General features: G+C 50.0%; 15 protein-coding genes across 15 annotated transcripts; 9 read left to right on the top strand and 6 right to left on the bottom strand.

Annotated features, from left to right (window-relative positions):
- Positions 1–53: 53 nt before the first annotated feature.
- LGE1 (Lge1p) lies at positions 54–944 on the bottom strand (the record flags this gene model as incomplete). The annotated part of the gene is made up of 1 exon (XM_037285533.1): positions 54–944. The coding sequence occupies one exon, from the start codon at positions 942–944 to the stop codon at positions 54–56; it is 891 nt and encodes a 296-aa protein (XP_037141429.1).
- Positions 945–1,113: 169 nt separating this feature from the next.
- On the bottom strand, positions 1,114–2,541 carry AMN1 (Amn1p; the record flags this gene model as incomplete). Its single annotated transcript, XM_037285534.1, has 1 exon — positions 1,114–2,541. One exon carries the CDS (start codon positions 2,539–2,541, stop codon positions 1,114–1,116), a length of 1,428 nt encoding a protein of 475 aa, XP_037141430.1.
- A 746-nt stretch (positions 2,542–3,287) lies between these two features.
- On the top strand, positions 3,288–4,133 carry LEE1 (Lee1p; the record flags this gene model as incomplete). The annotated part of the gene is made up of 1 exon (XM_037285535.1): positions 3,288–4,133. One exon carries the CDS (start codon positions 3,288–3,290, stop codon positions 4,131–4,133), a length of 846 nt encoding a protein of 281 aa, XP_037141431.1.
- A 351-nt stretch (positions 4,134–4,484) lies between these two features.
- On the top strand, positions 4,485–5,024 carry ICS2 (Ics2p; the record flags this gene model as incomplete). The annotated part of the gene is made up of 1 exon (XM_037285536.1): positions 4,485–5,024. The coding sequence occupies one exon, from the start codon at positions 4,485–4,487 to the stop codon at positions 5,022–5,024; it is 540 nt and encodes a 179-aa protein (XP_037141432.1).
- Positions 5,025–5,186: 162 nt separating this feature from the next.
- On the top strand, positions 5,187–7,295 carry SLI15 (Sli15p; the record flags this gene model as incomplete). Its single annotated transcript, XM_037285537.1, has 1 exon — positions 5,187–7,295. The coding sequence occupies one exon, from the start codon at positions 5,187–5,189 to the stop codon at positions 7,293–7,295; it is 2,109 nt and encodes a 702-aa protein (XP_037141433.1).
- Positions 7,296–7,344: 49 nt separating this feature from the next.
- Positions 7,345–8,499, bottom strand: CNS1 (HSP70/90 family co-chaperone CNS1; the record flags this gene model as incomplete). Its single annotated transcript, XM_037285538.1, has 1 exon — positions 7,345–8,499. One exon carries the CDS (start codon positions 8,497–8,499, stop codon positions 7,345–7,347), a length of 1,155 nt encoding a protein of 384 aa, XP_037141434.1.
- Positions 8,500–8,671: 172 nt separating this feature from the next.
- On the bottom strand, positions 8,672–10,159 carry HG536_0H01360 (glycosyltransferase family 15 protein; the record flags this gene model as incomplete). Its single annotated transcript, XM_037285539.1, has 1 exon — positions 8,672–10,159. The coding sequence occupies one exon, from the start codon at positions 10,157–10,159 to the stop codon at positions 8,672–8,674; it is 1,488 nt and encodes a 495-aa protein (XP_037141435.1).
- A 982-nt stretch (positions 10,160–11,141) lies between these two features.
- OAZ1 (Oaz1p) lies at positions 11,142–11,982 on the top strand (the record flags this gene model as incomplete). The annotated part of the gene is given in 2 exon segments (XM_037285540.1): positions 11,142–11,360; positions 11,362–11,982. Coding segments are annotated over 2 exon segments (840 nt in total).
- Positions 11,983–12,074: 92 nt separating this feature from the next.
- On the top strand, positions 12,075–12,521 carry CWC21 (U2-type spliceosomal complex subunit CWC21; the record flags this gene model as incomplete). The annotated part of the gene is made up of 1 exon (XM_037285541.1): positions 12,075–12,521. The coding sequence occupies one exon, from the start codon at positions 12,075–12,077 to the stop codon at positions 12,519–12,521; it is 447 nt and encodes a 148-aa protein (XP_037141437.1).
- Positions 12,522–12,729: 208 nt separating this feature from the next.
- ARL3 (Arf family GTPase ARL3) lies at positions 12,730–13,326 on the top strand (the record flags this gene model as incomplete). The annotated part of the gene is made up of 1 exon (XM_037285542.1): positions 12,730–13,326. One exon carries the CDS (start codon positions 12,730–12,732, stop codon positions 13,324–13,326), a length of 597 nt encoding a protein of 198 aa, XP_037141438.1.
- Positions 13,327–13,688: 362 nt separating this feature from the next.
- Positions 13,689–15,329, top strand: PHO8 (alkaline phosphatase PHO8; the record flags this gene model as incomplete). Its single annotated transcript, XM_037285543.1, has 1 exon — positions 13,689–15,329. One exon carries the CDS (start codon positions 13,689–13,691, stop codon positions 15,327–15,329), a length of 1,641 nt encoding a protein of 546 aa, XP_037141439.1.
- A 120-nt stretch (positions 15,330–15,449) lies between these two features.
- MNN9 (mannosyltransferase complex subunit MNN9) lies at positions 15,450–16,640 on the bottom strand (the record flags this gene model as incomplete). The annotated part of the gene is made up of 1 exon (XM_037285544.1): positions 15,450–16,640. One exon carries the CDS (start codon positions 16,638–16,640, stop codon positions 15,450–15,452), a length of 1,191 nt encoding a protein of 396 aa, XP_037141440.1.
- A 252-nt stretch (positions 16,641–16,892) lies between these two features.
- DIG1 (Dig1p) lies at positions 16,893–18,125 on the bottom strand (the record flags this gene model as incomplete). The annotated part of the gene is made up of 1 exon (XM_037285545.1): positions 16,893–18,125. One exon carries the CDS (start codon positions 18,123–18,125, stop codon positions 16,893–16,895), a length of 1,233 nt encoding a protein of 410 aa, XP_037141441.1.
- A 534-nt stretch (positions 18,126–18,659) lies between these two features.
- Positions 18,660–19,913, top strand: CAM1 (translation elongation factor EF1B gamma; the record flags this gene model as incomplete). The annotated part of the gene is made up of 1 exon (XM_037285546.1): positions 18,660–19,913. One exon carries the CDS (start codon positions 18,660–18,662, stop codon positions 19,911–19,913), a length of 1,254 nt encoding a protein of 417 aa, XP_037141442.1.
- Positions 19,914–20,166: 253 nt separating this feature from the next.
- CTA1 (catalase A) lies at positions 20,167–21,726 on the top strand (the record flags this gene model as incomplete). The annotated part of the gene is made up of 1 exon (XM_037285547.1): positions 20,167–21,726. The coding sequence occupies one exon, from the start codon at positions 20,167–20,169 to the stop codon at positions 21,724–21,726; it is 1,560 nt and encodes a 519-aa protein (XP_037141443.1).
- Between the last annotated feature and the right edge of the window lie 230 nt (positions 21,727–21,956).

Raw genomic sequence — 21,956 nt, forward strand, 5'->3', positions numbered from 1 at the left:
CGGAGCGCTTCTGAAGATAGCTTCAGCGCACAGGTACGCTCGCTGCAATTGCCCTAGCCTTGCATCAGTAATGAATCGAGTTTTTCCTGTGTCAGTTGGACATTCAAAGCATCCCTTTCACATTGGGTGGTTAAAAGCTCAAGCTCCAACTCGGTCTTGAGCATCTTCAGACAATGCGATCCTAGATCCTTATCAAGTCGCTCCCCTTCGCGTAACGTCTCGCGAATTTCGGCCAGCTTTGCGGGATCATCGGTCGACCTATCCAGGTCTGTCAGATAGAAGAACCCTGACTCTCCTTGTTCAACTCTCTTCTTGATATTTGTGATTGGGCTTGGTCGAAGCGACGATTCCTCGTTAATGGGCTTGGCATCTGTACTCGGCTGCGAATGGCTACGGTTGTACTGGTCCGTGGGAGTATTACTGCCGCTATCGTGCGGATGCGGTGAATATCTGTGACCTTCTCGTGGGGTATAGGGTTTAGGCACTGACTTGTAACGAGCGTTATAGTTTCCGTTGGTCCTTCCTCCTCTGTACCCTTCAGACGCTCTGCGAGCGCTGCCTTGGTAGTTATACTGATGTTCTGATTGACCGTAGCGGCGACCAGATTGCCCATAAAATTGATGGGCACTATTGGGCCTTCCATTATAATATCTGCTAGTGTCACTACGGCCGCCATAATAATAGTCGTTTCTGTAGTTCGAGTAAGCGGAATAGGACTGATGGGGACCTGAAGCTCCCGGACCGTTCACGTCAGACCCGTCGCCATATGGTCCAAACCTAGCTGGCCCGCCTGATCCTTTGTAGTAACCTCGCCCGCTGTGGCCACCTCTGTAAGAAGGAAAATCATTGAATCTACTCGAATTTCCGGGCTGTTCTGGGGCATCTCTGGTTGAACCGTGATAGTGACCATTGGTCGAGCTCCCTGATTCATTTGGATGACTCATCACCGTGAAGCTATTGAGTTCCTGACTGTCTCTTTGGATTATACAAGTGATGGTTTGAAAATTTCGCTACCGCTTCAAGAGCGGACTTACTAGGAAAGTCAAATTAGCTATGTAGTCTATAAGTCATTACTGTATAATTACAAATCAAATTTCATTATGGCCAAGGATGCTAGCTATTGACCCAGTATGTCATATCCTTTAGGGCGACTTGAGAATTTGCACGACGGAGACGGGCCTCCTCGTCCAGCATCAGCTTCGTTATGCGCTCGCAACCTTCTATCAGTATAGGTATTCTTTGCGACTTTTTCCAGAGCTTGAAATGCACCAGGTTCCTCACGTCAGTGATGCCATCGATGTTTCTCACTTCGAGGACCGCTAGGTTGGGGAAATGATTAAACGCCAGAAGCAAAGGGATCGAATGGTTGGACAATAGAGAACAATTGTTCAAGGACAATCTCGTCATATGTGGACCTCGTAGTTGAGCCAACTCCCAGATGCCTGCATCGGTGACATTACAGCCCGCTATCCCCAAAGTTTCAATCTGCGTGTGTTTTGCCAATGCCACCACCGAAATACTAGTGATTCTCCCGCCGTTGCGGTGTCGCCCCAAGTTGCAGAGCTCTAGCTTGGTACATCTCAAAGCGATGGCGACGATCCCGGAATCCGTCACATTATCGCACGCCCTCAGATCCAGCTTTTTCAAGTCGGGTACATAATGAGACAGTTCGAACAAGAATTTATCATTTATAACTTTGTTGCCCGGCAAAATAAGCTTCTCGAGCCTTTTGAAATTGGGGATCCAGCTCAGCGGCGGCAGCACCTTGGGACAGATGTACAACTCGAGCCATTTCAAACGGTCCACCGCGACCAACGCCGAGAGACGATCGAACTCGCTCTGCGACAGCCTATGCAGCTTTTCCAGCGTGAAAACACACGGACGAGCCATCTCTCCGTCAGTCGCGAGCATCCTTTCGCGGTTCACCATGAAAGCCGAAAACCGATCCGAGTCCCTGAAATGAACCCTCTCCAGCAGACAGGGCAGCGCTATCGAGTGCCACAGCTTGTTGACCAACAAGCAGCTGAAGAGCGGGCCCGGGACGCGCGATTCGCGCGTCCCTCGACCGGCAGCCTCTCTGAGCGACTGCTTCCAAACCTCCGCCGCCCTTTTCTCGTCCCCATAGATCAGCGCCGCATGTCTGTACGACAGCGGTCTGCGTCTGGCACACGTATTCTCTGCTGGGGCCTCTTCCGCCATGGCAACATGTCTGAGGATCTTCTCCAAGATTTCCGGGATCTCGAAGATCTGGTGCGCCCTGCGGCGGTCCCGCCGCCAGGGCGTCGGCGAAGCCTGTCTGAGCAGCGACAGATGTGCAAAATCTCGAGACAGCGGCGAGGGAATTGATAGCTTATCGGCAGACTCGAAATCCACTTTGGAAGGCGACACTGTCGGTGTCAGAGGCTCTTGCAAACCCATCTGCCTAAAATCCTCATCCGGATGGTACTCCGAAGGCGTGGGAGAACATTTTTTTAAAGGCCTTGTATCGACAGCTTGAGGTTCCCTTGATCTCTTGAACGATCTGCCTATCTCGAACCTCATCAAACTGCAAAGAAGGGAATTAGGGAAATCGATCTTTCCTAGAGTCGGAACAAAATGAGTGACTGAGTGAATGAATGAATGAATAAATCAATGAATGAATGAATGACAGTGGAACTAATTCCTTCCCGATCCCAATCCCTTTACCTCGCTAAAGACATGCAGTTTTTCGACACTACTTCACAACCATCGTTACAAAGACCCGAAAGAACGAAACACACTAGCTATTATATACGCTGGTCTGGAAACAAGACAGCCGCCAGAAGAGACACATTTCAACTGTATCTGCGGCTTGCAAGAAACAAACTGGTCACAACCAACTCAAATGCAGCACAACCCGCCACTAAACACCAGCTATTTCTTGCAATCCTGAAACAATAGACAAACCTGCGTCCGAACGAACTCCAACGCCTTGCCTGAACCCAAACAAACAAACAAGCGAACCCAGCAAAGCGCAGCCCGACACCCGCACACCCACATCGAGCATCACCGCAGACGGACCCATCTCTTATCCGCTTCGCGAGCACCAGATAAAAGAGCGGGACTCTCGCTGTCTTTCAAGGGGATTGGGTCCGTGTTTCTTTTCTGCCTGTTATGCGCCTCGCTATCAGTAATCACCCATCATCTCCGGCCGCTCGATTAAGAGAGACCATTTAAACTACCCATGATCCGGCTGCCAGATCTGCAGCTGACAACTGTCTCCTCTCTCTTGCTATGTAGACATACACACACACGGATAAAGACGCTCGATGGGATCTCCGAGACAGAAGGATCCAGCTGGATCTCATTGTAACAGCACAGGCCACTATCACGGGCGTCACAGACGCCGGTTCAAGAGTAAAAAGTCGTCGGAGCCCATAACCACGGAAGTGGCCCCGGTGACGGCGAGACCGATGTTCAGTCCGCAACAGCAGAAGGCGATCTTCGAGCACCAGCTGATCACCAAGAACCACGCCGGTCAGAAGGCGTACGCTCACGTGCCCTGCAAGTTCTTTCGACAGGGCACCTGCCAGGCGGGGGACTCGTGCCCGTTCTCGCACTCGCTCGACGCGTCCGCGGCAGACCAGACGCCCTGCGAGTACTTCCGCAGGGGCAACTGCAAGTTCGGATCGCGGTGCGCCAACGCGCACGTTCTGCCGGGCGCCAGCATCGACGAGGAGGACGAGCAAGAGGCCGAGGAGGACGGGGTGTTTCCACACGACGAGCAGTTCTACCTCCCGGCGGATTTCGCGGAGCTGCTGGCCCCGGAACGGCTTACCCGCCGCAACTCGGGCTCTTCGATGACGTCGTTTTCGGCCGCCTCGCTCGGACCGTCGCTGTCGTCCGCCTCGTCCTCGTACACGGCAACAGCGGCGTCGCCGCTGTTGCACCAGCAGCTCGCCTACCTGCACCCGTCCGCCAAGAGCTTTTCACCGTGGTCGCCGCCGCCAAACAGCAGAAACTCGTTCTCCTGGCTGCTCGGCGACCTGGCCAGCCTCAGGATAGACGAGGAGGAGCCCCTCGTCTACACAGACTGCTACGACGCTACAAATACAGCAAACCTCCCGGACACTCAATTCCTATTCGACGATCTGCCGGATAACACTCGCTTCTGAGCAGCGTTGCGGATTTAAAACTAAATCGTTTCTTGTTATGTCTTATCGCAGTTTCTTTTATATCCTAATACGGTTTTATACTTTGTGCTAGATAGCGCGGGGCCCGCATGACGGGCAAAGAGATGCATGGCTATTGTGTCTGATTCTCGCCGACTGCGCGGAGACGTGCGGCGTGCGGCAGCCCCGTGGCACACGATCGTTCTGCAAAAGGTATGATGTAAACCTTATTTCCAATAAAGTGCTACGTCCTGCCCCGCCAATGTCCGCAATCAGGCACCCAAGTTAGGCATATATATATTGAGCAGCCATGTGTCGTCGCCGCTGTCACAGGCCGTGGGAGGTCTCTGAGCCATGGAACCCAGAGACGAGTATACGCGAATGAGGAGGTTCAGCTTCCCGAACAGCGAGAACTTCAGATCCAGGACCGGCGAAGCCGGGGCCGGCGGACCCCTCTTTGAGCAGCCGAGCCATCGTAATTTTCTTGGCGGCGAGCAGGCGCCCGAGCCGTCGGTGACGAGAAGAGTCAAAGAACGACTAAGAAGCTATAGTAGATGCGTCACGCCGCAGAAGCTGGTCGTCGAGGAGAAGGAGAACAAGGCGGACGCGGCGAGCCTGTCGCCGCTGCCGCCGGAGCAGGGCAAGAACTACGTCTACCAGTCGCCGCGGAACACCATTCTGGACACGAACGAACAGATCAAACGCAACTCGAGCGGCCGCTTCGGCAGCCTCGTCGAGTTCGCGCAGCACCATCACATGGACACCACGGGCAAGGTGTTCGCGCATTGCGCAGAGACGGGAGACGTGCCGCAGCCGACGATCGACCTGGACCTGGTGAACTCGGCCCAGCACAGCGGGAGCACCGGCGGGTCCGGCGACGCCAGCGGTTTGTAGAGTTGGTTTTATAGTATATAGGGAGGTCACGTGATCCGTGATTACAGTGTATAGAAGGACTATGGGTATACGCGTGCTGGTGGCAGCTGTTTAACGTGGAAGGGATAGAGGTAGGTGTCAATCTGGACTCGAGGGCGCCAATTGTGACTGGTATTGTGTCTGATGGATTGGGCAATACAGGCGGCGAGGAGGAAGACGCAGCGATTGCCCGGGAGCTCGAGATCGATCATAGAGACGCTGAACGTATTCAACAATGTGACCGAGGAAGGCCAGAAGCGGATCGATGCAGTCCTCCAGGAGGCTAATGAGTGGTTGAATGGCGAGGTTCTTGTTGCGAGAGCGGAAACGACGAAACTGCCGAGGCAGGAGGAGGAGAAAAGCGCTATGGTGAGTCCCGAAAAGACGCTGAACAACGTGGAGTTTGATCCCAACATCGAAGAGGCTGAAGACGTTCCTGCTAGCGGCACGCCGTTGCGAGTTGTGCGGGAAGCGCCCAGCGCGACTCCTAAGTCTCTGGCGGACGATAACTACACGGAAGAGGTGGCCAGGGACCAGGATCCGGCCGTTTTGAAGGCTGCCAGCGGCAAAGTCTCACCATGGTCGCCCTTTAGAAACGAAAAATCGCTGAGGGGAGGCTTGGCTGATCAGACATCGGCTCCCTCTTCCAGGACCGAGAACTCCAGGGCGACCGACAAGTGGGGTCTGACGGAAGAGGTGAGGACGTCGACCGCGTCAGACTCGAATGCCACCTCGAAGAGCGTGGAACAGATCGTTCGAGACAGATCGCAAAGGAGATCGAACATGTTTGTGCCTTTGCCGAGCCGTGACCCCCTCGTTGTTCAGCAGGCCGTGCCGGCAGCGCCCAAGGTGTCGAACGTGCTCCCAAGCTCGGGTAGTCCTAAGGACCCCACTGTAACTCGAGCTCCCGTTGAGAAAAAACCTTCATCGACGCATCCAAAGCCGGTGTTGGCTAACAAGAAGATCTCCGCAAGGACCACTCAAAGCCCCACTTACAGCTCAACCTCCACGAGGATTTCACAAGCCACTTCTAGCGTCTTTGATAGACTGTCTTCCTTGCCTACAAAATCCTTTGAGAATAAAGTTACTTCTAAATTCGCTGGTCGAAGAATTTCTGCTTCTTCATCGATAGATGTCACTGGTTCTCCGATTAGAAGGAGGTCCCCAGTGCTCAGAAGCAGCGGGGCTACTGAAACGACATATCAGGACACGTTAAAAAGCATCTTCTTCGCCAAGGATAAGCGGTCCGATTGGGGGTCGCGCTCTGGCAAGGATAAAACTACTCTAGCAAGAACTAGACAGGCGGATACCACGCGAGCTGGCAAGAACGGCGACCCAAGAGTTTCCCCGCGTTCCAAAAACGGAAGGATTTCTAAATATCATGCTTCACAGGCTGAAAATAATCGAGGATACCAAAAGAGCAAGAGCGCATCCAGAGCATTACAAAAAGCTGATATCACTGAGAGGAAGGCTGCACCGTTGAAGCATAGCGTGGAGCAAGCTAATGCAGCACGAGAATCACCTGCAAAACCTGCTTTTTCTGGATCATCAACTTTAAGAAGCCCAGCCATTAAACTTCGAGCAATTGACAGATCTGGGCAGAAGACGAGCGCAGATCCTCAGCTGAACGGCAAAACACAGGAGTCTCATATTCGATCTCCGAAGAATAAGCCCAAAAACCAAGATAGATTGACAAAGTTTCAATTAATTCCACCAGCAGAGTCGGAAAATCATGACCTTAAAGAGAAACTAAATAAGAGGCTGTCTGAAGTTATGCGAACGCAACAGAACCAAAACCGAAGAAGAATTGACCAGCAGAAGAGAAAATCACAGTTGGACGAAGATTTTAAGCGGCGAACGAGATTATGGAATGAAATGAAAGAGACGCCGCTCAGCTTGTCAACTGCTGTGCGTAGGAACAGCAACGTTACCCCAACTCAAACCAACACTGTGTTATACGATCTGAGCATCACCGACCATAGGACCGTAATAGGAGAAGAAGCTGAAAGCCGCGATCCAACTGCGGACAATCACACTCTCCCTGAGATTCAATCTGACTCAGACGATGATGCTGATTTTACATTGGCCTCTTGGGCAAAGTCTCCATTTCTGCAGCAGCAGTTATACAGGCAACAAAATTGGGATCCAAGGGAGATCTTTGGCCCTCTCCCTCCGCTGCATATTGACCAAATTTTCCCTGACATGCGGACCAATAAACTAAAACCGCTGCAACATTCGGCTAAAAGAATATGACAGGCGCAGAACTTCTCTGCTATTACTTAAATAAGCTGCTACTAACGGTTTATGACTGATCACTGCTGATAAGCCGCTTCTCTATCGCCCTTGATTTATCCCATTTTTGGACCCACTCCTCACTTTCAGTCTTGGGCACAAAATAGACCTTCAAAGCGTTGTCGAATAGTGGTATCTTTGGCTTCTCCATTTTAAGAACATCATGGAAGGTTATTTTTTTACCAATCTTGACAAGACCGCCGCTGTTAGTTTCCATGTAAACGACAAGTTTCTTAGCTGAGAAGTTTTCGTGACCGGGAGCCTTAAACCACTCCTCAGGTCTATCCATTATTATTGAGAGCAGCTCCTGCACGGAAGTCAATTCGCCCACCTCTGCTACGAAATCAAACTGGTCTGTCGTTGGATACAAGATAAGGGCAGGATAAATCAGTTGCGATTCATAATCAAATGGGTCCTCGAGTGCAATCTTGCAGTCTCGTATTATATCCGGCGGAGCATGAGTCTTCACGTTTATAATCTTCCTCAACTTCATAGCATTGTCTAGGATAACCTGCATACCCTCGCGAGCTCTCTGTTCTTGCAAGTTTTTGACTTTTCTCAGCTCTACTTCCTCCTGCTTTTGCGCAATAACATCTAGCAAATTCTTCAATGACTTATTACTCGAATCTATTTGCAGACCAAACTCGACCGACTCTCTCGATTCTTCTAGCTTATTGATCGCCAGAAAAGCTTTCCCCATGCGATAATAGCATTTCAAATTCTTTGGATTGAACTGCAGGGCAGCTTTACAGTCTGTCAAGCACTTTCTATAATTTTTGACCTCTAATTCGCAAGCAGCCCTGTTGGCATACAAAGAGTCGTTTATCCTGGCATCATTGCAATCCACTTCAATTCCCTTGGTATACAGTTCTCGAGCATCTTTAAATCTTTTGCATTTGAAAAGCTCATTACCTTGGTTTTTGAAATTCTCTGCTATCTCATGTGGTTCGCCTTCATACGCCAATGCCTTGAGTGCTTCCAATTCCTTGTTCTCTCCACCTTCACCATCGGTATTATCGAGCTTTGTCATGAAGAATGGCATTCTGTTTAACTCTTCAAGCACCTCATCGGTCGTCTTGTTCTGGAACTCCGAGAGCTGCGGCGGTAACGCAGGGTCATTGGGCCCTGGAACATATCTCTGGGGTTTCTTGTAGGTCTCAACCATGGCAAAATCAAGCTCTAGCTTGCAGTTTCCTAGTCTCCAAATACTTCGTCATACTCATTAGCTACTCATATCGACCTCTTCTCGGCCAGAGACAGAGTGAAAAATTTAGATCTCTAAGAAAATGATCAGCTTGCTCGAGCTAAGAAATACATATAAAAGACGATAGCTTGGACTATTGACGGTACTTTTCCCAACCTTGGGGCTTCTTCATACCTTGTGCATCATAATATTCAACACCACAGGAGTAGCTCTGGAACGTAAAGTCGTTGTTACGATCGCAGTCACATTTGTTTTCCGTGAAGACAGTGTCATCTAAGGGACAGTTATCATATGGAATGTGGTGATAGCCGATGTCTGAGAAATAATGCAGCTTATCTCTAGGCAAGAATAGAGACGCGGCGATAGAATGCACTGGAGCGTCGCCCCAACGCTCATAGAAGAAACCGCCTGTCTGGTCCAAATAATTGAAATATTCCCTGTAGGCCGGCGATCTCCAGAAATTCAAGTTGGCGATCTCAAAGTTGGACCAGAAATGGCACAGGTTGTAGGTTTTACCACGGTCGCCCGAAATGAACTTCATTAGGTTATCCTTACTGATAACGCTAGGGTACTTGTTCAGGAACTTCTTGACAGTTGACCATAGGGTTCTAATAGTTCTCTCATACTCGTGGATCGTAATGGTGAAACCGTAGACCTTTTCGTTGTCCTGCATCCACTGGAAAACGTCGTAGTTAATGTCGCAATACAGCTTGGTGCTTGGCTCCACACGCCAGTACCAGTCGAACTTGTCCAGCGCCTTTTGTCTCCAGAAAAATCCTGACTGGAAACGGCACATATGCCTGTAAGACTCCATACCACCGTAGATGACTCCTTCCTCCTCCATTTTCTTTCTCTCTTCGGCAGCCTTCTCCTGGTCAACAAAATTTGGGTACGACCAGTGCTCTTTTGGGACTAAGCCGAATTCGATTTCACCACTAACGGCTTCGGTGACTTTTAGCTTGAAATGATCTGTGAAAGGCTCATCGTTGAGGAAAACCCATGGATAATGATACTTGCTATTAAATCTTCTCTCGACATCCTTGATCGAAGGCAATATTTCGCTTAGCTCGCTGTTTCTAACCAATGAGACGAAACACGCCTTTGGCCTCTGACCTTTCTTGGCGTAAGATGGCGCCATGAATTCCCAGGTCGAACCCAAAGCCTTTGATTTAGCCGCAGGATCGGTCTCCATGTCCCTAGCCGGATCATTGTTGGGATTAGCGATTGCCTCCGGTTTTTTTGAGTCTGCGGCAGGGTCTTTCAAAGCTTCAGCCTTCCCAGCTTCCCCCAGGTTCTCGGCTGCGTCTTTCAAGGCTTTAGCACCCTGGTCCATTGTCTGCTCGTCAAGTGGAACGGCATTCGGATCAGCATGGTTCTCCAAAAGGGCCTTCTCAGTCTCTTCCCTCAATTTCTCCGCATCTTTCTCCTCAGCAGTCAGTGGGGAGTCGCTCTGGCTCCCGCCAAACAAACTAGGAGAACTCCATTTAGGCATACTTGGGATTAGATCACTTAGCGAACTCTGGTCCGTTTGGCTGGACGAAGTCAGAAACAAGACCAAAGCCACGCAAACCCCCGCCAAGAGGCCAAATCTCAGCAACCTTTTACTCACAAAGATCGCCATCTTGAGCTCGTTGCTTCCTTGGATCCTTGTTGGCTTGTTAACGTAACTTTCTAGTTTTCATTAGGGTTCAGAGCTCGCATCAAGACTCGGCTATTAACTGTGAGGCGTACTTTGAAAAATTTGTCGAGAATTGGGAGGTCGACGCTGAAATCATCAGCAAGCCGATCGAAATGGCCTTGCTGAAGCCATTCGAAGGCCATTTCAAGCCATTGACTGCATAGTTTGCACTGCAACGATGAAAACTGGGCTCTCGTGAACGTCGAACTAACTTAGCCACACATGTAGCGTAACCGTCCACTTGGAGGTGGTAGTTGGGGCTAAAGCCCAATTCTTGCAAACCAAAGGCTCTGTGATGGGCCCGCAAGTCACCGACATCACGCGCCAGAGTCTTTTTAACACACTGCGGAGCTCTTAACAGATACCACCTGCTGTCCCTGAAACCCGAAACTCTGCAACGGCGGCGTTCGTTAGCCACCGCTTCTCTACACGTAATGCTGAACCAAAACCTGTCTTGCCCACCACAAATTTAGCCGCCGACAACGAAGCTTCCTCAAACGGCCCAAGAGTCCTTAGAAACGCCGATCAGTACCACCCAGCACCAACACATAGGAATTGCACCATCTAAGGGCGCTCGAAAGCCAGTTTGGCGACGACTCACAGTCGGTTTGTCGCGTCATCGATCATCCCGACTTCTGAGCGACGTCGCTAGCGTCTAGCAGCTCACTCAATGGGCTGCGTATCTCTCAGGCAGCCACCCAGTGCGAGTCCAGCGACTATAAGCGCCGTCGGAGAAGGTTAGTCTTCATCAAGATGTGTTAGCTTCTTATAAAGGCTCTTATGTTGTCGTCTGTCACGGTCAGGGTAGGCCGCTTCACTATAAGAAGTTTCTTCAAGAACAGACACATCTCAGAGCCATCAAACGACTATCAGAAGCATTCAGGGATTGCTGGGATACTATATATTGGGAGAGCTAGAGGAAATTATGGTTCATGAGACTTTGCTGAGAAAACAGGCGAACGTTATACGGTTGCTGTCCACAGAAGAGGTGCAAGAGAGAATATCAAGACCAGATAATGCAGCAGTAGCATTCACTTTCCCTATTACATGTCTGCTGAAAAGCAAAAAAACACAGGCTGCAAGTACCAGTGCGCAGTTGTACACGTATTCTTTGGATGAAGATGGTTTTAAGGATTGGCGTGCGTGACATCGCAAAGCCGGCAGGGACCAGTTGCGAGGACGAGGTGGAGCTCTATTGGGATATGATTATGTTGACCGAAGGCCAATTTCTCCTTCCGGCAGCAGGCTCTGACGAAAGGAGAGAGAAACGGAACTTGAAAAGGTTCCAGAAATACGTGGTCAAGCGCATGGGTGCACGCCTAGACCAGATCGTGAACTCGAAAAAGGCGCCTGCAGCCGTCGAAACGGCCTCTTGGAGGAAGCTGGGGTTTCGTTACACGTTGGCATATCTGCCGTTGCACTTCAAAGACGTTATATGGTGCAAGTCTGACGACGTATACATCCATGTGATCTTGCCGGAGACAGACCTAGGCTCGCGACGGCAGACGAATGAGAGGGAGTGGCTGCTTGCCCTGCTCGAGCTGGCAAGTACCATGGACATGCAACGCATGCGGCTGTACATACGAAGGGATGACCTGAACGGAGTGTCGACTTTTCTACGGAACTTAAGCTGGATTGGCGGGAAGATGGTGCCCAACGAGGATAGGAATGCCCGCATTGGGGCCACTGCCGCTGGCGGAGACGATGAGATCGACGAGATGCTGCTGGGCGACGAGGCTTTTGTCATCTTAGAGTTCGAGTGCTGATTCATAAGCTCGCGCGAACCCATGGACTGTAAAATTTGTATAGTGAGATCAATTCTTCAACTCTTTAGCAAGCTACACAGGTCATATCGCCCATGTCTTACAACGGGATCGGTCTCAAGAGCGCCAAGGGGTCTTCCACCTCAGGCCATATACAGAGATCGCTGGCTCATAATGATGAGAGCAAGCGAACACAGTTGAAGAACTACACGGCGAGACGCAAGGCGGATAAGATAGATAAACCCAATGGCCAGCCGAGTGGGAGCATCCAAAAGGCCAGATTGCCGAGTCAAGAGAGCATGATGAAACATCTTAGCAGGAGACAGATCGAAGTCGCAGTTTGCGAGCTCAGAGATGAGCTTGAAGATAGGGATGTGGAAGAAGACGTCATAGAACAGAGGTGCGATGAGCTGCGAACAAAGCTTCTCAAAGAGCAAGAGACAGAGCAGCGAATATCTAAGCTTTATCAGACGAGATCGCAAAGATTGAAGGACGCTGGCGAGCGCCAGAGCAACGAGGAGCTCGTTAAGACGCAGAACTAGAGCTAGAGCTATAGAGAGCTCGGGCAATGAGGCATCTGAGTCACAATGCCCTCTAATTAACGCTTAGTCAAGTCCCTTTTTGTAGTTGTTTATGGTACATCGCTATAATGAAAATTCGAAGGTTTGGCTTAGTAGAATGTATGTCTAAGGCTTCGGGATCCTAGCGACCAAACCACGACAAGCAGTTATCTGCTTAGCTCTCTCAAGCATGTTCCACCTGGCTAAAGGCCTATACAACAACTGGAACCGCAAGGAGCAATATTCGATCCTGATTTTGGGTCTCGATAATGCCGGCAAGACAACCTTTCTAGAGACATTGAAGAAGAGCTATTCGTTACATTCCAAGGAACTCAGCAAGATAACCCCGACAGTAGGACAGAATGTTGCGCAGGTGCCGATGGATAAGAACTGTATTTTGAAGTTTTGGGATGTCGGTGGACAGCAGAATCTGCGAGCGATGTGGCCAGAGTACTACCCGCAATGCCATGGTATCATATTCGTCGTTGATAGTACCGACAGATCGCGTATAGGGGAATGCAACGACGTACTGGCGACCGTTATGATGGACGAAGACGTCGAGGGCGTGCCAGTTCTGATGCTGGCTAACAAGCAGGATAGACCGGATGCGATGGAAGTGCAAGATATAAAACAGATATTCAACAAGATTGCAGAGCATTTGGGTGCCAGAGACAGCAGGGTACTTCCATTAAGTGCATTGACAGGAGAGGGCGTGCGTGAAGCCGCAGAATGGCTTCTGATAAGATTGCAGAGAAATAAGTCAAACAGGCCGCCTCAGTACCGCTGACTGGCGGTACTGAATCCCACGACCACCGAACAGTGGTGCTCGTTCCACAGCCACACGGCCTTTACGCTTTCTGGCAATTCTCCAAGACTTATATAGTGCTACAAGAAGATGCCCAGACAGAGTCGGGCAGCCATCGCATACAAGCTGGCAGTGTCAACGTAATACAGATCTCTTGTGGGGGACTATGGCGAGCTCACAGCATTGAGTTGTTCTGTGGCTTTCCGATGCATGTTCATGTATGCACTACCCTCGAGGCTCGCGAACTATAAAGCCCTTAGATAAGAAGAATAAAAAGACTAACTGAACAAGCAAGCGATTGTTGCTCCCATTAGCTCTAGGTTATCTGGTTATCGGAAACACAGATGAGAGTGTCTACCTCATCCAAGAGCTTAGGCTCCAATCCGAGAAACAGCGTGAAAGTTTGGATTCAAACGCTGCTCTTATTAACTGGCCTATTAAGCTTATTCCGCAAGCAATTGTTGCAATGCCTCACTTCCAATTCAGCAGTTGTCTTCAGCGAATCAAAAAAGAAGAATGTGATCTTCTTTGTGACCGATGGTATGGGCCCAGCTTCCTTATCATTGGCAAGATCTTTCAGACAGTACACGGAAAATCTGCCTATTGATGATACTTTGACGTTGGACAAGAATTTTATTGGTTCTTCCCGCACCAGATCTTCCAGCTCGCTGATCACCGACTCGGCTGCTGGTGCGACCGCCTTTTCATGTGCGTTGAAGTCGTACAATGGTGCCATTGGAGTAGATCCCGATAAGAATCCTTGTGGTACCATACTGGAAGGTGCCAAACTAGAAGGTTATTTGACCGGTCTTGTGGTTACCACGAGAATAACGGATGCAACCCCAGCAGCATTCAGTGCTCATGCGGATTACCGCTTCCAGGAAGACCTTATTGCACTGCACCAGTTGGGAAAATATCCCCTGGGGCGCACAGTCGACTTGTTGATCGGTGGCGGTCGTACACATTTCTACCCGCCGCATGCCGACAAGAAGTACGGCTCTCACGGTTCGCGTGAAGATGGCAGGAATCTGATCCAAGAGGCACAGGAGGACGGTTGGCAGTACGTTGGATCTCGTCAAGAGTTTGATCAATTGCAGGGAGGTAACAATGTTTCTTTGCCACTTCTGGCTCTCTTGGCGGATTATGATATTCCATTCGATATCGATAGGAAGGATGACGAATATCCATCTCTTGCGGAAGAAGCGATGACCGCCATCAATGCATTGACAATTGCTTCGCAAGACTCTGACAAAGGGTTCTTCCTGATGATCGAAGGATCAAGAATCGATCATGCAGGTCACTTGAATGATCCAGCTGCCCAAGCAAGAGAGGTGTTGGCTTTTGACAGAGCTTTCAAAGCTGTGAAGGAATACGTGGAAAAATCTGACATTGACACTATCCTTATCTCGACATCAGACCATGAAACTGGCGGACTAGCCGTTGGGAGGCAAGTCACAACCCAATACCCCGAGTATATTTGGTTTCCAAGAATTTTAGACCGAGCACAACATTCAGGTGAGTATCTCACTAAGAAACTTCTTGCTTTTAGGGATCAAGGCGAGGGTTGCGAGCGCTCGTTCATCAAGCATGAGCTATTCGAGAAAGGCCTAGCCATCAAAGAGTACACGGAGGACGATGTGGATGCGGTTGTGTCAACCGATGATCCTGGAAGAATTCAAGACAAGTTGAATGACATGGTCTCAGTTAGGGCAGAAATAGGTTGGTCGACACATGGCCACACTGCAGTTGACGTTAATATCTATGCGTACGCTAATAGGAAGGACACCTGGGACACTCTGCTAGATAAGCTACAAGGCAACCACGAAAATATTGAGATTGGTCAGTTTATGGCTGATCATCTAGGTTTGAATTTAGCTGAGGTAACAGAAAAAGTTCGCGATACAAAGCATTCACCTGAACCCGCTGAAGCAAGCACAGCGACCGCTCAAGGCTTCGACGAATACTATCACCGCATCAGCCCATGATGACTGCTGTTGTATATTCATAAAATTGCTACGTTTTCGCGTTTGTGTTAATTACAATGATTATGTATTGATCTTTCAAATACTCTTGCACCATTCGTGACAGAGACAAAAAGTTGCCTCTCAATCATTCCATTCCTCAATATGATAGACTAAGTAATTAGGCAAGCCATAAACCTCGTAATTCAGTCTCTTTGCCATTTTAGCAAAACCCTCTGTTTCAATTAAGTGATAAAATGGAAAGCTCGGGAACATGGCGCCATCTCTATGAACATCAGCTTGAACTAAGGTACATCCGCCGCCGACACCATCTAAGGCCATTTCGGCACTTGGCGAGCCATTTGCATCGTAGTAATGGGCCATTAGCGGCCTGTAAGTGGCAAGTTCCGAGTAGCCTTCGACGATAATCTCATCATCAGCCATTTGAGCCGCCAACTCAAGTCCTGTGTCACTCTCAGCCCAGTTGTTGAAGTCGTAGGCTCTGATAGCACTTTCCTTCTTCTCTTCATCAAAGTATCTCTGGTAAACATTAGCTGCAAGGACAGGCTTGCTATGAGCAGTCATGTCCTGAATCAGAGTGGGCGGTGTTTCTACGATGTCGGCATCAAGCCATAACACCCATGATGTATGTGGACCAATTGTAGAAAACAGTAGCTCGTTTCTGGCTAACGCCATTGCCGCACGTCTTTCCTTCTGCACTTCCAAAGCATGTCTCTCCTTTTCCATCAATTTGTCGAAACTCTTGGTGTCCTGTCTTAATATCGTGATCTTAGCGAACCTCTGATTTTTCTTATCTGTCTGTACCTTCTTCACAGCGTCTTCTAGCTTAGCCAAGGCCACGTCACCAGACTGCGTTCTTGGCACAATAAACCCCAGATTTAGAAGCTCGCGCGGATAAGTCAACTGTAAAAGGTTGTCCCAGTACTGCTGGTGGAAAGTTTGCATTGGAGTCAGGATCAACACCTGCTCTTTGTTCAAAGCCGCTTCAGACGTGCTATGCAGTTTATTAAGATCATAATGAGCAATGTGTCCCTCTGGAATGATGTCCTCCACGCGATCATTGGACAACCAGTTCGATTTTTTCTTGTATGAGTATTTTGGCATCTTGTACTTGCTTGCGTACGGGAAATAGAAAGTGTTCTCCTTCTCATGAACCCACTTGTGGTCCGATATAGATAGCCCATCATAACCTAGCAACGGTCCACTACTCCTGATGAACAAAAGATAAATTAGAGCCAGTGTGATAAGCGGGAATGCTATGATGAACCATGAACTTTTCCTCAATCGGTAGGCTATGAATTGTAAAGACGCCATTTTCCACAAGGACAAACAATTCCAAAGAATTGAGCGGTCAGCGGGTTGATTGAAGGAATCAAAAGGCTATATCAACTACTATCTTCACTTCCAGCCGTCAGCAAGGCTTGACAAGATGCCTTTCGGTAGAAAGCTCAATTGAAAGATGTTCGTAATTCGTCGTACATAACGACACATCTTGATCTAGCTTTATTATTGATTTATTCACGACAAGCAGCTTCTTTACAGAGGATTACAGATCGGAACGGCTTATCAGGGCGAGCATTCATCGAGCAGTCGCGTCGACTCGTCCCAAACCTTGTCGCATATGCTCATAAACATTTTCTTGTCGATGCTGGGGCGTTGTGACGGGAACTCGTAGCTGAACACATTTCCGGAGATCCGTATTTCGCCGACTATGTTTTGGTCTCGGGGCTCGCTTGATGGGAAAGGTCTCGGGTCGTCCTCGATGGCCAGGTGTGCCGACTCCGTGTCGTCGCCGTTCTCTGCGTCCTGGTCTTGTTCGTTGTCCGCTGGTGGGTTTGCGCTGTCGTTGTCCGCGTCTTTGGATTGGTTGTCTCGCAGACGTTCATCTGTCTCTTTGGTCCTAGCTTTCTTCGTCTGGTGGTCATTTTGCAGCCTGCCACGTTTGCCCTTTGTGATCATGTCCTGGTGGTGACGGGCCTGCGAAGAGTAGGGCACAGCGGAACGTGGCTGCCACTGGGGCACCATCGGTGCATTGTACATCTGCTGAGGCGTCGACTGGTACAGCGGGAGCTGTCCTGGATACCCGTATGGGTGGTACGGCGCGTACGCCGCCATCGACGGGCCAGGGACCGGCGGAGGCATCGGATAGCTGGGGAAGTAGCTCAAATATGGTGTCTTAAGTTTGTATGCGTTCGTAGACTGAATCGGCGAGTCCCTCCGGGGCACTCCACTCGACACCCTGCCCAAATACTGCACCCTTGGCTTCCCCATCGTCGGAAACCGCTTGTCGACAGACGAACGGGGGAACTTCGGTACATGTGCCGGGGCACTCCTGGCATACATGCTCTCGCCATCCAGTCGATACGAAACATTAGATCCGCCGCCACTGCCGTGTAAACTAGCCGTTGTGCTGTTTGTCTCCGATATACTGAGCGGCGGTGGGATCCGCTTCCTTTTCAAAGACTTCCCCACTGTATTCAGCTGCATCTCACCGTCCCGCTCCACCTCAGCACTATCATCGTCCACCACTATGCTCTGACACCCGTCTCTCGCATCCTCGTCCTCGTCCTCGTCCTCCTCCACACGCGGCGACGTCGACGACAACTTCTTAATCACGTCTCTCTGGTTCCTCTCGATGTCCTTCGACATCTCAATGGTACTCAACATCTTATCTGTCATTCTGCTTGGCTGTAGCCCCAGTGAAGCACACAGCTTCCCTAGCTTTTCCCGTTTCTCGCTCTTCAAATCATCTTCTTCCTCGGAAGCGGACCTCTCTACCATCTTATCGTCCTTGCCCATTCCAACGCTCTGCCAACCTTCCACGCTTCCCAACTACCACGTTTGTTTCCTTTCTACTAGTGACAACAGCACGATAAACTATCTACAAGAAAAATAAACCTGGCATGTCCCTGACCATGACACGCTACACAACCTCTATGTGAGTATATATATATTACACATAAAGCTTATCAGGGACCCTGCCGGACAGCCTCAAATTCAAACCACATTACTCGTACTCAATCCGCGCTACATTAGCCCTGTCTCAGACTGATACAGACAATTGCACGACTCTCTCAGCTCATGAAACACTTTGAATGCACAGCTTATTATTTCTTAATATGTATGGCTTTTTTTTTCAAGAATTTGCTGGCGAGCTAAGAAATCGCCGCAGGGATTCGTCCAATAGTAGGGTTTTACAGGGTTTTCCAACGAAAGCGCAGTTTGTATGGTATATACCGTTGACGACAGTAATAGGAGAGCGAGTTCTGTGATACCAAGAGACCAGTTTCAGGCTTGCTGAGAAACTACAAGCAACCGAACGGAGGTGTCAAAATGTCGCAGAAAAGCGTGTTGTACTCGAACTTCCGGATTAGAAGTTGGGTGCCTAGGGCTCTTGTGAGATACTTGGGCTTGGATGTGCAGGTGGTGAACCCATACTGTGAAGAGGCGGAGAAAGAGTTTGCGCAGCACTTTCCTTTGAAGAAGTTGCCTGCGTTCTTGGGGCCAAATGGCTTCAAGCTGACTGAGCAGATCGCAATCAACCATTATTTGATCAATAGTAGCAAGGATGAAAAAATTAAGGCTCAGCTGCTAGGTGCCCCTGCAGACATCAAGACGCAGGCGGAGATTTTGAGATGGGAGTCGCTTGCCAACAGCGACTTGATCGTTTTCATGGTGAGAGTTTTCAAGCCATTGATCGAGGAGGGCGTCCCGTACGTTAAGAAGGACGCAGACGCTGCGTGGGCCGTGGTGGAGGAGATTGCCGGGATCTACGAGGCGAGACTGAGCGAGAAGACGTATTTAGTGGGTGAGCGGATCACTTTGGCAGACCTGGTCAGCGCCGCTGCGTTCACCAGAGGGTTCAATTACCTGTTTGGCGCCGCGTGGAGAAAGCAGCATCCTAGTATCGTGAGATGGTTCAACACGGTGACCGCCGGTGAGATCCTGAGGGACGAGTACAGGGATTTTAAGTTCATCGACGAGCCGGTGAAGCCGCCTCAGAACGTCAGCAAGAAGAAAGAGAAGAAGAAGGAGGCTGCGCCAGCAGCCTCCAAGCCCAAGCCAGAGGTCGAGGAAAAGCCTGCGGAGGCCAGGAAGCCAAAACACCCGCTGGAGCTACTCGGCAAGTCCAGCTTTGTGCTGGACGAGTGGAAGAGAAAGTACTCCAACGAGGACACCAGACCGGTCGCCCTGCCATGGTTCTGGGAACACTACAACCCGGAAGAGTACTCGCTCTGGAGGGTGGACTACAAGTACAACGACGAGTTGACGTTGACGTTCATGTCCAACAACCTCATCGGTGGCTTCTTCAACAGATTGTCGGCTTCGACCAAGTACATGTTCGGCTGCTTGGTCGTCTACGGGGAAAACAACAACAACGGCATCACCGGTGCCGTCATGCTGAGGGGCCAGGACCACGTCCCAGCCTTCGATGTGGCCCCAGACTGGGAATCCTACTCCTACACCAAGCTCGACCCGTCTAACGAACAAGACAAGGAATTCGTCAACGACATGTGGGCCTGGGACAGGCCGGTCGTTGCCAATGGCGAGCCAAGAGAGATCGCTGACGGCAAAGTCTTGAAATGAGTTCTACCCTCTATATATGGACCCACTCTTATAGCGCTTTATTCAAGTTTTATCGATTTTCGGAGATGTGCGGTTGCTAGGTATTAACGCCGGAGGGGAGAAAGTTGGAGTAAAAGTTGACCAGTTATTGTCTCATGAGGTACATGACGATAGGGGATGGTGACAGACCGGGGTATATAAAGGCGGAGGGCGGCGGCATTGAATCGAGTCGGCTGCGGGCAGTTTGACGGTAAGACGAGATTGCACAGCGAAGATGTCAGGTAGAGGTGAAGGTGAAGGAAAGGGTAATGACAATACCAACAGCTCAGAGGTAAGGAAGGACAGAGTGGTGACTACGGTGGAGGGGATGCCAATCAACGAGCCGTTTGCCACTCAGCGGGTTGGTCAGCATGGTCCACTTCTGATGCAAGATTCGAGTTTGATCGAGCTGTTGGCTCATTTCAACAGAGAGAGAATACCGGAGAGGAATCCGCACGCTCACGGGTCCGGTGCATTTGGGTACTTTGAGGTGACTGACGACATTACGGACATTTGTGGGTCTGCGATGTTCAGCGAGATCGGCAAGAGGACCAGATGTCTAACGCGGTTTTCGACCGTTGGTGGCGAAAAGGGGTCGGCGGACACCGTGAGGGACCCTAGAGGGTTTTCAACGAAGTTTTACACGGAGGAAGGAAATCTGGACTGGGTGTACAACAACACGCCCATCTTCTTCATTCGTGACCCGGCGAAATTCCCACATTTCATCCATACGCAGAAGAGGAACCCTCAAACCAATCTGAAGGATCCAGATATGTTTTGGGATTTCTTGACTACGCCGGAAAACCAGGTTTGCATTCACCAGTTGGTGATTCTGTTCTCGGACCGGGGGACACCGGCTAGTTACAGGCATATGAACGGGTACTCTGGTCACACTTACAAATGGTCCAACAAGAAGGGAGACTGGCACTACGTACAGGTTCACATCAAGACCGATCAGGGCATCAAGAACTTGACAAACGAGGAGGCTATGAGGATCGCGGGTGAGAACCCGGACTTTTGCCAGAAGGACCTGTTCGATAGCATCGAGAAGGGGAACGCGCCAAGCTGGACCGTTTTTATACAGACCATGACCGAGCAGGAGGCCAAGAGGCTGCCTTTCTCTGTATTTGACTTAACTAAAGTTTGGCCGCACAAACAGTTCCCCTTGCGTCGTGTGGGAAAGCTGGTGTTGAACGAGAACCCTCAGAATTTCTTTGCGCAGGTCGAACAGGCCGCCTTTGCACCCAGCAACACTGTACCATATCAGGAGGCCAGTGCAGATCCAGTTTTGCAGTCCCGCCTGTTTGCGTATTCGGACGCTCACCGCTACAGACTAGGACCAAACTTCAACCAGATCCCTGTCAATTGCCCTTACGCTTCTCGTTTCTTCCACCCGGCCATTCGAGATGGTCCCATGAATGTTAATGGTAATTTCGGTGCCGAACCAAATTATCTAGCCAACAGTAAGCAGTACCAGTTCCTGCAACAGGAAAGACCCATTCAACAGCATCAGGAGGTCTGGGCAGGCCCGGCTACTCCATTCCATTGGGCAACTTCTCCAGGTGACATTGATTACGTCCAGGCCAGAGACCTTTACAGAAAAGTTTTAGCCAGGCAGCCAGGTCAGCAGGAGAACCTCGCTCACAACATTGGTGTCCATGTTGCGGGCGCACGACCCGACATCCAGCAGCGTGTTTTTGAGATGTTTGCTCGCGTCGACAAGCAGCTGGCCGCTGATATCAGAAAGGAATGTAGTGCTGCTTCGTCCGGATCCGAGCTACGTTCCAAACTGTGAATACCCATATCCGTTTATCGCGTCTATTAGTTTCACACACCAGAGAGCTGATTTGATTCATCTGTCATCTCAATAAGTTATTTAACGTATTTATCTATCTATTTATTCATGGAGATCATTAGGTGCTTAATCAACCGAGGTTTTTTAAAAACAGTCCCGTCTACTATAGGCGACACTCTTGTTCGATCTGTTGACGCGCTGAGCATCTGGCAGAGACAAATCGTTACGAT

This window comes from Torulaspora globosa, chromosome 8 (assembly GCF_014133895.1).
Source record: "Torulaspora globosa chromosome 8, complete sequence".
Taxonomy (NCBI): Eukaryota; Fungi; Ascomycota; class Saccharomycetes; order Saccharomycetales; family Saccharomycetaceae; genus Torulaspora; species Torulaspora globosa.